Source organism: Anopheles merus, chromosome 2R, assembly GCF_017562075.2.
Source record: "Anopheles merus strain MAF chromosome 2R, AmerM5.1, whole genome shotgun sequence".
In the NCBI taxonomy this organism is placed as follows: domain Eukaryota; kingdom Metazoa; phylum Arthropoda; class Insecta; order Diptera; family Culicidae; genus Anopheles; species Anopheles merus.
In genome coordinates, this window is record NC_054082.1 from 53,060,939 (window position 1) to 53,074,123 (window position 13,185).

The following is a 13,185-nucleotide window of genomic DNA, read 5'->3' on the forward strand; positions in this document are numbered from 1 at the left end:
CCGCGCACAACGGAATCAGATAAACTTCAATTCAATTTGCTTCCACATTGTTGGTACGGCTGGCAGTGTTTTCGAATTGTCAAAGGCGAAAAGATGGATGCTGATTGTTAAACGCTGTTTTTGAAGCGCTCCAGTCAAATGCGAAAACTTGAAAGGATTAATGCTCATGAACTGAATATTATGGTAGAGTCGTTTTTCAGCTCAAAACAAGTCGAATATGTACCAATACTAAGCAGAATAAACTTCTCACTGAATCATGTGCATTCAACGGAAGCTGTACTTACCACTACTACTAATACTGCCACTACTACTATTGCTATCCTCTAACGGTGTACTATCACTAGTGGTAATCTGGAGACAGAGCAGTCCGGTCACGATAAGCACGAGGGCTCCGTGACGGCGGAAGCATTTGTCCAGCAGTCGATCGATCAGCTTCATCCTTCTCTGCACATCGAGCTTTCTCGTTCGCTCCGGTGATGGGTCAGGTAGCTGCGGGAGAGGGAGAGGCAGAAGAAAACCAAGAAAGGCACACTATTAGTAAAATTACGACGAACCGAGTTGTAAACGGGAAAGAGAAGACGGTCTGAAAATCAGGGCAAACCTCGGCGGCCGAAGGATGGAGGGCTATGCCACACGGTGCACAACGCTGGAACCACATGTGGCATACACGGCAATACAATGCCCCACAAAACGATAGTCCAACGCGCCGGGTAAGGAGGCGTCCGCACCGACAAAGGCATCCGCACGCTGCACGTTCATTAAGTCCCGATGGTCGTGCATCGTGGCCCCCGGTCCACTTTGAATGCACGTACGTAAGCCATCAACAGTTTGGCCATTGCAGACGGTCCGGAGGGGAGGTTATCCAAGCGTACAATTCCACTGCTTCGACGAAACGGTAAGCCACGGTGTGGTTACGGTTCACACATGGCGATGGCATTGCGTTAATCATCGATCATCATCAAACTACGGGGAGCTCGAGCTCAAGATACTACGTAGTGCATCCATTTTCCGCCAGGTGGCCACTCGTAATCGGATTATCGAAAATCCGGCCAACCGTTACCGACCTGGAGCTGCTGGCAGGTGGGGGCACGAATGGGTACTGCTCGTAAGACGCGGTGGCGGTCAAAGCACTGACGCGTCGTCATCGTCACGCGAGTATCGCGTATTGTTTTGGTGTGGCTTGTACCCGATCACACACGCGAATGGAGGGAAAACTTTTACTTTTCCTTCGCGCACAAGTAGTTGTTTTTCGACTATTGGCAATGAGGCAGGCTCTGTCAGATAGTGACAAACGGCTGGCCGTAATAAGGGTATCCGGAGATCCAAGCTTTTTGGACAGTGGTTTAAACAATCACGTTTTATGTTCACGTTTGCCGTGTCTTTTCTCGTTGTCCGTTGCTGCTGAAGGTATACACATGAAGCAGTTACCAAGCAGATATTTACGCAGGACCATGCATAATGTTGCACAGCCTACGAGCTGACAATTAAAATGTAACACAATAAGATTGAACAGACACCTTAAAATCTATATTATCAGCTTCAAAAATAGTAATATGACTTTCGTGCTCCCAAGCCTCATATGGACCGTAGCAATCAACTGTGAGATTGATTCATAAAATACAACCCATTTTTATAAGATCAACAATACATCTGCGTAGTTGTTAGTCGTATGTAGGGCTTTTCAAAAGTATATTAATGTTGATTTTTTTAAAGATAAAAAGTAAAAGCTTAATCTAAATTTTCTTGTATCTTGTTTCATTGACCGATTCAGTGGATTAGACAATGTATTGATTGTTAACAATTTCATTGCCAGAATTATACTACTTGACCCGCCTACAGTCTGCGTTGTAGCTCCAGTGAAATTCTATATTTTTTTCACCGTTAACAAAGCGGAGAATCACTAGGTTATGCATCTCATTTATTATTACAATATATTTTACAGTCTAAATAGTTGGAGAATTGAATATTCTTTCTTTTGGTGTACGATAATCCATATTCTGATGAATATTTGATGAAATATACATAGCAATATGCCAAAATTTCACGTTCACGCAAGGTCGTTCACGACCTTATAGGCGGAACATTACCACACTAGATAAATATTAGTTACCAGAAGATTTAAAAATATATTATGTTTATTACGATTACGTGCCGCAACTGGAAAATCTTGAAATCAGGTTTGTTTTGAAACACTACTTTTGACAGTAGAATGCATATATTTCAATTTTTTTCATTTCAGAACTAAAGCTTAAATTTCAGAATTTGTAACTTAAACGATTTTATGAGAACAAACCAGTCTTGTGAATAAATTATCGCGAATGGAATACATAAATATGAAGGTTTACCAGATATATGTGTTCAACATTAAACTTTGAGAAATCACAATAATTAATTATTTGGCGCCAGTAATCAAATTATATAATTATATATATATAATATAGTATATAATTATTATATACACGAAATTGCCGACATGCAGACATCTAACATTGCGTCAATATTCTGCACAGTCCCAGTAAAACAATGAATAAATTACTCCCCATACAATGCCTTCATTTTCTAACAAGCTATCTTGTTTCGCTATCATATTCCTACTTAAAGCTGTTCCTCGCTGCGTGCGTGTTTGAGTTTTATGATGTTGAAAAACTTCCCGTCCCGTTGTCATCTCCCATCAAGTACCAACAAAAAAATGACAAAGGAACAGAGACATCAGATATGAGCGCACAATCTGAGCCCTGGGTTTGATCCCAGCTGATTGTGCTCTATTTTATGACTTTGGCAAAAGTTCACTACACCAGCCACTGGCAACGATAAAACCGCAAATATAAAAAATAAACTGTATGACCAGAATAAGAAAGAAAGAACGAACCAACGGAGAAACAACGCTGATTGCGGGCTTCCGGAATGACCCGACTTAAGATTGATGGAGCTCGAACAAACAAAAAAAAATGAAATTAACAGGAGACATCATACAATAAACGAATAGTAGTGGAAAGTGGAACAAATTGGGACGAAGAACAGAAACGGAAGATGTGCATACACACACACATACATAAAAAACAACATTATTAAAACTTGCCCGGCTCTTCGGTAAACGAAAAGCAGTATTCTCCAAGCAGTAGCAATATTAGTTTTGCAAGTCTCTCATGCCATCGTAGGAGGGAAAATGGCGACGCGCACACAATCGGAAGCGTACAGGAAGGATAAAGAAAGCAAGGACTTTCATCGTTCTTTCGGCCTTCTGGGCAAGGCATCCGGGTAAATGGGAAGTCACGAAACGGCTGAATCCGAGCGAGGTATGGGGTTCTTTATCGAAGTTCTACGATGTGGTCTAGGGAATTGATTGTTAGTTTTCTCTAACGACGGGCGAGAACTCCAATTTAGTTGTCACAATCAGTTAGGGCGGTCTGGCCGGCTCATTCGATATGACGGCAGTATCCGGACGGCTTTGTCGGTTGTGGTTAATTACCAGCAGGTAGGATCGCTTCAGCAAGTCTTTGAAAGGGTTTGAGCTTGTAGAGCGGGAGAAGTATCTTACGAGCTCAATTGAACTGGTAAAATCGGGATACTTCTAGGAGTTGAAGGAATGGTTAAACTTTGCCGATTTTAAATGCAAATTTAAATTGCTTGAAACTTTGACGTTTTTTTATTTCTCTGTCCGAGTACTTTCGCAAGAGCGTTCGGGAAGCCACTGCTACAATAATGGAAATGAAGAAACTTTGCTGATGCAGCTTAAACAATTCTTAAACAATTAAGAAGCATCACACAAAACTCTCGCCCTATCTTCATTTCCTTATTAAGTACGCAGATCTTTGCCTGGAAGAACAACTTTGGAAGCATTAAATATTTTCGAAAGCTAGTGAACCATGTTTACCAACTGTTCAACGAGCGGGAAGCTTAGCTCTGCAGCGACTTCAACGGAGAATTATCTTCGAATATTTACAAACCCTCACGGGAACTTTCTCTTCATTGTCTCTACAACCACACATACACACACACACACACACACACACACACACACACACACACACACACACACATGCTAACAAAGACCATATTGAACGATTGTCGAAACTGCTTCTTGTTTGATTGCCCCTCCGATCTGGCTCGTTCTTTCATTGCAAGGATAACCAAGTAGCATCGAACATGCAAATGTAGCGTTTTGGCTGTTTACACGAAGAAGGTTCTCTCTAGGTTCACTGCTGAGTGGCGAGCGTAATTGAGCGTCCGAATCAAATGTGCGAATTACGTTCGGTAGGAGCTACAGGTTCAGGGCAAAAGGGTTCGCAACGCAGTGGTAGATGGTGCGTACAATCAGCCCCATTTTCCGACGTTTGCCAGCGTAAGCCATCATCCACATGGGAGGTGAATTCCCAGGACAAATTTATTCGCTTTCTTGTAAAATATTTGCTCAAAGCACGTAAGGTGCACCTTTTTGGATACTTGCACATATCCACGTATTACGAACGTACCTTACGAACACCATTCTTCGATTCAAGTCGTTCCTAAGCGGATATACCGGGCTGCTGAGAACGGCCTTTCTTACGCCCAAGCAACGTTGCAAGACAGTGTAATCTAGCGATATCCTTCTGTATGTAGAAATTTTGTAGCCACATCTGAATTGTAAAAAAAGTACCAGAGTTGGTACGCGTGTGTGTGTGTATATGTGTGTGTGAAAAACATGAGCCCCACGAGAAATTGCTGCTCATCCATCATCTTGTACAGCCCACTCCACACCCAGCCGCGAACGGTTGTTCTTGGATGTTTTTGTAGGGCCACTCGAGGAATCTTGGGACGGTGAGTCAAGGATATGGAGCCGGCATGTTTGCAAATAAACATACTTTTAGCGCGCAAAACGCTTCACATTCTTCGGCCTTGTTCACGATGATTCCCCACAACCCCTCCCCCCTCACCACCGGCCGCCGCCAAACGTTCGTAATGATCGTCCAGGATGCACAAGGCGAGCCGAATTGAAGTAGACCGGCGAGGCGAATTGCTCGATGGTCCCCCACTACCGGAATCTTCCATATGGTGAAGAGGCTGCCCACGTGCGAATGAAAAGTGCTGGCGGAAGTTTTAAACAGCAAAAAAACAACAAAACCAGCACGACGAAATGAGCACGTACCCCGAAGGTGTGTCTCTCGCAATTGCCGTGGAGTAGGTGTCGTCCGGACCTTAAACTCTGCATAAACGCCGTTCAGCGTGGCTTTAGCCGGGGCAACATGGGACAAAAGTGGGAGGGAAGAAAGAGCAAATGCATACATTCCTTCTAGAAAGCGGACCCGTGGGCTGAAAGCAATCTACTCGCTTCCTGCACTTAATTTGGCCGCCGGCGGTAAGGAAACTTTTACTTTCCTTCTGCTTCCGCTACACACAGCCATGCTCTTTCTGGATCCATAAAGGTGCTTCCCGCTCTTCCTCGCTCTGGTATCTGGTAGCCCATTTGTAGAATATAAAAAGAACAAGCGGATCCGTTGGCAGAGGATTCTTCGTACAAGACGGCACCGAAACGGGCACGGAAATGTCGGGAATTAAATTTTAATTTCAATCTTATTCAACCTCTCAGTCCTGTTTGGCACAAGCAGAGAGCTTCTTTTGCAGTTTTCAGCTCCTAACGGACTCTGGTGGCGCAGCCTGCTGCAATGGTTTATTTACCTTTGTACACGTGCAGCAGCAGCAGTGCATGCAGATGTGCAAAATCAACGTTTCGGTTGTGTAAAGCTTCGCGTTAGCTGCACTGAGTCAATAAGATCTCGCGTTGGAAGTTTTGTTTTGTCGTCTATGCGTAGAGCTGAAATGGAGTTTCCGATATTGTGATGCTCAACTATCGTAGCATTATTTTCACATCACAAACAACACACACTCCAGCAACACCACTTATCGTGTGGAATGGAAGTTGTGTTTGTGTTCATAGCTACTATCTCTAGACGCTATAAATATCTACAAGGTTGTCAGAAAGTTTCGAGATGCATTACATATCCTCTCAAGTCAACGAACTTTTGCGTGGTGGATACCTGGTGGATACATGTGACAGGATAAGGGATGAGTTACTCCTTCCCATACGCAGCACACCAGGTTTGGATCATCTCTCGACAGGATGTAAATCGAGTTACAAACACGATTACTCCCTTTGCCATGTCATAGAGCTTAACACCATGGCGGAGCAGTTGATGTAACAAAAAAAGGTGCAACGACTCATCCCAAACATTCACAACCAGGGAGAATGGAGGCGTCAAAACGTTCACCTCCTGTCAGGATTACGGAAAATCAAAAACGTCACAAGCTGACGTTCAACGGTACACGCTCACGTGTTGCATATTTACGATGGCTTCTTATTGATACACACGAATGAACGGACGAACTGGATGTTTATATGGCACAGGAAACGCGTGTTCCGATAAGCCTCCAATTGAATAGTGAACATTTCCTTTCAAGATGTAGATTGCTTTCGGAAATTGTACCTAACATCGTCTCACAGCTTTATTTGTGTGCGTGTTTATCATCGTCTTCCATATGCTGCACGGTCAGAAGAAAGCTTCCGGTTGAGACTGTTGTTTCTTGAAGCAACTCTTCGACTTCTCCACCACCTCACGTTCGTTTTGCTTCATCAGCTGCCGTCTCTTCACGACGCACTTTTCAAACTTGTCCACACGCCTCGTAAACTTGCTGGACAGGAAGGTCATCCTGTCGGCGAACGATTGCATCGATGCCGTGGTTAGCTGGGCCAGATTCGCCACGGCACTGCCACTGCAGGCCAAGAAGCTGCGCCCAAAACCGGCATCCCGGTTCAGGCAACCGTCCATCTTACGGTACGGTTCGGCCATCAGCTGTTGTGCTGCGTCTATTTCGCGCCGCTGCTCGGCCAGGTGGTCCGCCAGCTTGTCGTGACATTCTTCCACGTTCGTGCGCAACCGCTGCTCATACTGGTCAATCTGGGCGTGCAGCAGTTTCATGCAGTGGTCCTCGTCCGGAAGGCACACGTCCCGGTACTCCACGAACTCGTTCTGGAAGTAGGTGCGGATCTGTTCGTTAAGCTCGTCCATCTTGCGCTTTACCGCACGCATCGTACGGTGGCGTAGGTGCTCGAATTTGGCAACGGCATCGTTGGTGTACGCCATCATGCGGCTCTTGATGCTGACCAGGACGCCGCGAACGTGTTGGCCGATCTGGAAGAGGTTCAGGCTGAAGAAGCCCGTGGTGAGCTTTTGGAACAGCTCGCCCAGATTCGGTCGGGAGATGTTTTGCACCACCATACGCGGAATGTCCGTTTCATTTTCCAGCTTTTCGTGCAGCTCTAGCGGGTCGGTCGGCAGCACCTCCTCGACGCAGCTCGTTGGCTGTTCCGTGCGGATGTCTTCCTCGTCCAAAGGGTCTAGCGATCCGTCCGATGATTTTTGACTTGCCTCGAAGCTTCCATCGTTAAATTGCTGCAATGGAATCGGTTACAAAGCAACAGGACATTTTCCACGATAGCCGAACAATCCATCAACATGAGCGGAGTTTGCTGACCTGAAATATGTCGACGTGTTTGACACCTGTCACTTGTGGCAACACCGTCAATCCTAGAGCAAGTGCTGCCGCTACCCAGACCGTCCCGAAACTCATTTCCTGGTCGATTCGAACGACACACTGTTGGCGGTGATGCGGAGGTATCCTGCTAGCTTCCGGTCAAAGCTCGTACTCACATCGCACTAGCAGACTCGAGCAGTGTACCAACCTCCGATAAGCTGTCAGCCAGACCATACTGGCCTTGTCTTCCATTAGCCGTGCATCTGCTCTGTTGAAACAGCAACAACTGCGCAAATAGTTGCACTGTGTCCTCATCCACAACGTCGTCCAGTTTGGTATTGACATTTCAATCATACTCCATTCCCTAACGCTTGCCAAACGTTTGCAAACGTTTGCCCATATATACACGCCATATAGTGTACCCATGTCTGTATAGCTGTGCATATGTGGTCGTATCGTTACCGGGATAACTTTATTGCCCAACAACGCACAGCAACAGGGCCCGCCAGTTCGGGGTGTGCTGGTTTGTGCTTTGGTTTATCGATAACAGCCTCACGAGACACGGTAGCTTGTGGCCACCGGCAAAAGCCAACAAACCGACGGAAACAATTTCAACTGTCACCACAAAATGAAGCTGCCATCACGACGACCCACGGGCGCCGAAGGTGCCACTTGTTTTCGATACGCGTTCGGAATTTATTTCCCACTTTGACACACAACGTGACTCCGGCTGCCGGCACCGTGTCCCCATCGGTACGCAATGAGCATAGAGAGCCGCTCTCGTTCCAGCTTCAGACTTGTCACATTTTCCCGTCGTGTCTTTAACGGCGTGGGCTGCCTTTGAAATCACTGCGCCAAGGTTCCACGCGACAAATGGGAGGGTGGAAGTTTAGAAGACTTTAGAATAAATAAAAAAGAAAGCCACATCAACCAAATCGAAACAAAGCTCCGCGAGCAGTACCGTACCGCGAGAAAGGTGATACAGGGCGACAGTTCAGGATGAAAGTTCACTTCCATGAATACCATTACATCGAATCGAACTGAACAATTCAATTTCCGGCCCGTCTGTCCCGAGGACCTGGAAATGGAAGCAACCTGACCATCTTCCCGGGGGCACTGGCAATGTGCGCACGAACGTCAGCAGCGAAGGAGTTTTCGATGGGCATAATTTATGCAGAAATGTTGTGATTTATGGATCGCCTCCAACATACTCACACACACAAACACACACACACACACTTCCGGAGGAAATGGCGTGGGATGAAGTGGCTGTTAAAGCTGTTTGGCATCGCTTATGTTCGATAGCTGGCCAGGGAAGGTCGTTGGTAGTGCTGTTACTTGCACAACACACACATACACACACGCCAAGGAAAGCTAATGCCACGGTTCACGATTGGACTGAGTGGAATTTATTTGACAAGCACAAACCCTCTGGAGAGCGTTCCCTGTGGTCGGTGGCTGGAACGTGGTCTCGTACACGCTGAGTGAGTGTTGATTTATCATTTCTACGATAAGCATTCACTTCTCCTTCTTCTGCTAGGTCGGAAGGAAACGAAGGATATTAGACGCAACCGCTGCGCTGAGCACAAAGTTTATAATCTAATGCAAATCAAAAGCAGAAGTGTGCTTGTTCCACATCATCGTGGTCCGATGCATCAACGGCTCTTTTACGTTTATCCTGATAGCGTGAAGAATCTCATAGGAACATGTATGTATGTACCCGTTTTCTGTTGAATATGACAACACTCTCGCAGCAAATATCTACTTAATATCATTCATAATTCATGCACATTTCCGAGGGAAGTAATTATGATTTTACCCAGCGGCATCCCAGTGCCTCTTGCCAGGATAAGCACTGTAAATCTGGAGCTTACAAAGCGCTCCCTAAGCTAGCTCTGCACCAACAGTACAGCTGCTGCTGATGCCCTCAATCGCTCAATTACATATCGCAAGCACTGTTTGCGGAAAGCGCTACACAAATTATCACCCCGCTTCACAGGTTTCGTACAGCCTCACATTTGCTGCAGGTACACTGCTTCCTGTTCTTCAAACAACCCCAAAAACAAAACATACCATCGACAACATGAAGAGCGAGTGTGTGCACGGTGTTCGGTTATGCTTGGATTCCGTTTCAATAAACCATCACACGTCGTGCTAACGAAGGGATTCCATCAACTTGTTATGCTAACGAAACAACGCCTCGACGATGTTTGCCCGTCCACGTGCTTTCATTTGCCGGTACGTTACACGGCCGTGTGTGCTGCCCCGCAGCAGCAGCAGCAGCAGCAGCAGCAGACCGAGCGCAATGATCGAAATGAGTGGAAAGATTTCACAGCGTTAAGCGTTCCACAGCACGGTCCCAAAACCCTCCCAAGACATGGCCATTAATAAGCGAGACACGTCCCCGGGAACCTATCATGTCGGATCAGTCGAACTGGTTGTTCCGCTTTAGTTGCATTGCTGCCACACGGTTATGAGTTGGTATGGGCATGGGGCAACTGCTCCGTTTCCTGGTAGAACGTTTCATGTGAACTATAAAAATGGTGCTTTATGCTGGGTCGCATCTGCCCAAACATGGAACGGTCCGAGCGAATCGCATCTCGTACGCTTTTCTCTACGGCGAAAGAAAGTGTCCCCAACCGACGACCGGAGACAGCGTAGGAAACCGTTTGAAGAATCCTACCAATTAGTAATGTGGCCGCACTTAAGCGTCCCGGGATCTTGCGCTGTCAAGAATCTCAATGAGCCAGCGGCCCATCGTTTCAGACAACGGGAGCACGGACTTTGTCTGCGTTTCATTGTAATTCTTCGGTATCAATTTATTGCTCCCCCGTCGGACACTTGCCCCGAGGAAGACTTGGCACCGTAACGCGTAACTTTCAGCAGTACCGGCAGCAGTAGTAGCACCAGACCTGACGTTGTCTGCCACAAAGCTGTCGGATACGTTGAATGTGTGCTGCGGTCGGGGTCATGACGCTGTTCCGAGCTTGCAAGCGAGTACTTTACTCGAAGCGTCCTACCCTTTGAACTGTAATGTGAAGAGGGTTCTCCTTTAAGAACGACACGAACGAAACGAACCGCACCCGAAAAGGGAGAGGCCATTAATTCTTCTCGCTTCCATTCATTCTATGCGATGGCTTTGGTCGGCGTGGTCCCGTTCACACGCAGATGAACGGTGGAGTTATGTACGCGCCAAGACCATAGAAATTGTACGCAAGATTAAACCTCTTTTTGAGGGCGAAGAAAGTACGAGTCCACTCGTTTATAACACGCTCGGTTTTCATTCATTGTTGTGCGGTGTCGGAAGCCGTCAAGTTGACAGCCCTCGGTACCCTTCCGTACATAGCCGTAGGTTCATGGTAGCGTAACCATCCTCGACGTCAAAAGCCTCCCGACGAAAAGAAAACGAAAGTAGTTGTCTTGGTTCAAGTACGTTGCCTCGGTCGCAGTGGCTAGCGGGTATCGTAGGCTTTGAGTGTAAGTATAGAGGTAATGTATTCACAATACCAGCGATGGCGCTTGAGAACGAAAGATGGAAAGATAGAGAAACGGAGACTACCGTGCCACACGGAATCGGATAGTGATGCTTTGACTTATGTTCCGTTTAACCCATGCTCTAGTTCAACCCATGTTCAGTTTGTGTAAGCGATTGATCATATTAAAGTATTGCAACTGCCAGTTTGCTGACTTTCTATCGAAATAATGTGGTTCCAGTCTTGCGCAACTATTTTTACAAATATCAATACCAACCAATACATAGAAAAATAATAATCATCATGAAATGTATTTAATCCCATTGTTCATGGTTTAAATATTATTTTAAATTGAAAAGCTAGCCACATTGATGCATCCATCCAATTTCACACCAACTGGGAAATGTTGAGCAAATATCGTGGATTTCAATTACTGACTATGATTGCATTACCCCTTGCAATGGAACAATTTGAAATTACAATGGCCAGAGAAAATGAGATTAAAATTTGAAATTTAATTCCCACCATCCCAAAAACCCATCCACCATTTTCCACCATCCCAAAACTCAGCCAATCAGCTAAACACGTCAGAAACGGTATCGTTGGCAAATGGAATAGCTGTTTCATTGCGATAAATAAGCCTGCTCCTTTATCCTCACCACTACCCGTCAATCACAGCTCCATGTCAATAAAATCAGTTTCATCGAATCAGTTGCTTTCTAACAGATCGTCTCCTTCCCCGGAACCGGCTCTAAAAAGCCTCGTTCGAGGTGTATGCCATGCATCCCGTGATCGATGACAAAGTTGCTCACGCGAGCTTGCCGGAAGTCCCGTGACATTTAATTAAATGTGCCATCCTCTATAGAGCAATCTGATGCCGATAATGCCCTTTTGATGAGTAGTGCGCAAAGTGCGAACAGCATCGCTCACATAATATGAGTCATTTCCCTCTTCTCAGACACGCCCCGCCCCAAACCGTCTCTTTGGACTATGGTTTCTTTCAGCTGCCGTGTAATAAAAGTGACAGCTTTCAATCATACGCGTTTCGCAAACTCTTCAGAGATAGATAGAAGCGCTCGTCGTTGGGTGCGCGCTTACAACCTTACAGAGCACAAGCCTTACTCCCACGAGGGAAGATTATCGTGCGATTTGCGAAAGCTTAACCTCGATATTGCCGCCCGATGGGACACGTGAACCAACAATCCCGGCCGCTCCGTGACTACCGTACGAAACGGAGACGCTTTTGCGGTTTACCCGAAGGTACGTTGGGAACATGATTACCGAGGGTTTATTAGACCAAGAGAAACGCAACCAAACACACACACACACACACACACATGCACCCACCCACACACACAAACACACATGCACCCACCCACCCACACACACACACACATGCACCCAGACACACACACCAATTAACAAGCATTTGTGGTGAAAGCAAACAGATTGTAGAGAGCATGCCAGGAAGGGGGGAGATTTCAGTTTCGTACGAATAATCTAACCTCATTTCCGCGCGTATTATGAACACCAGCGGGGATGGTGCGAAGGATACGCGAAATGCCATAATGCCGCACAGTTAAACTGCCGTAGAATAGAAAGATAACGTCAATAATGTTTCCAAACGGCACACAAAAGAAGACGTACGGTTTCGCACAGACGCAGGTGGAACGATAACGATCATTGTTAATGGGCAGCAATAAAAGGGGTTTGCTGTTTGTCACATCGTAAACATAACGCAGCACACGCCTGAATGGTATCGAATTGATTGCTAATGTTTGCTAAATGTTGCAAGATTTGTCATTTTGTGTAATTAAGAAATACGCTACACAATCAACCCGTTTATTCAGTGAAGTTTATAGAAGTGCCGGAACAATACTTGTGAGTTATCACAAGTCTATTATCTCACTATATATAAAATCGAATGGAAAATTAAAAAAAATGATTTTGTCAGAAAAGAGTGAACAGAAAAGAGATGTAGGCATGTTCTATCTTACGAAGATCGAATGTACGCTGGCAGAGATAGAGTGAGATTAGGACTGAATATGCAACAAAAGCCACGTTGATAGTTTAAGTTAGAAAGCGGACATTTCAACATGTCAGTGAAACAATAATTTTTTACTGTTTGTTTTTCTTCTTAGCTTCAGGATAGTTTGGCGTGTGGTTTTTATGGATTGCTGCCATGAATTAAACCACTAACAGT

General features: G+C 45.7%; 2 protein-coding genes across 3 annotated transcripts in view; both read right to left on the reverse strand.

Annotated features, from left to right (window-relative positions):
• The window catches only part of LOC121588349, a 45,674-nt gene that overhangs the window by 17,975 nt on the left and 14,514 nt on the right, over window positions 1–13,185 (reverse strand). For both annotated transcript variants that reach the window (XM_041906173.1, XM_041906174.1), the window contains exon 3: window positions 285–489. In XM_041906173.1, coding sequence (XP_041762107.1) covers window positions 285–438 — 154 coding nt within the window. In that variant the 5' untranslated portion in view covers window positions 439–489. The remainder of the gene's footprint in view (window positions 1–284; window positions 490–13,185) is intronic.
• LOC121588350 lies at window positions 6,454–7,686 on the reverse strand. The gene is made up of 2 exons (XM_041906175.1): window positions 7,510–7,686; window positions 6,454–7,427 (listed from the first exon to the last, which is right to left on the reverse strand). Exons 1-2 carry the CDS (start codon window positions 7,603–7,605, stop codon window positions 6,525–6,527), a joined length of 999 nt encoding a protein of 332 aa, XP_041762109.1. The 5' UTR covers window positions 7,606–7,686; the 3' UTR covers window positions 6,454–6,524.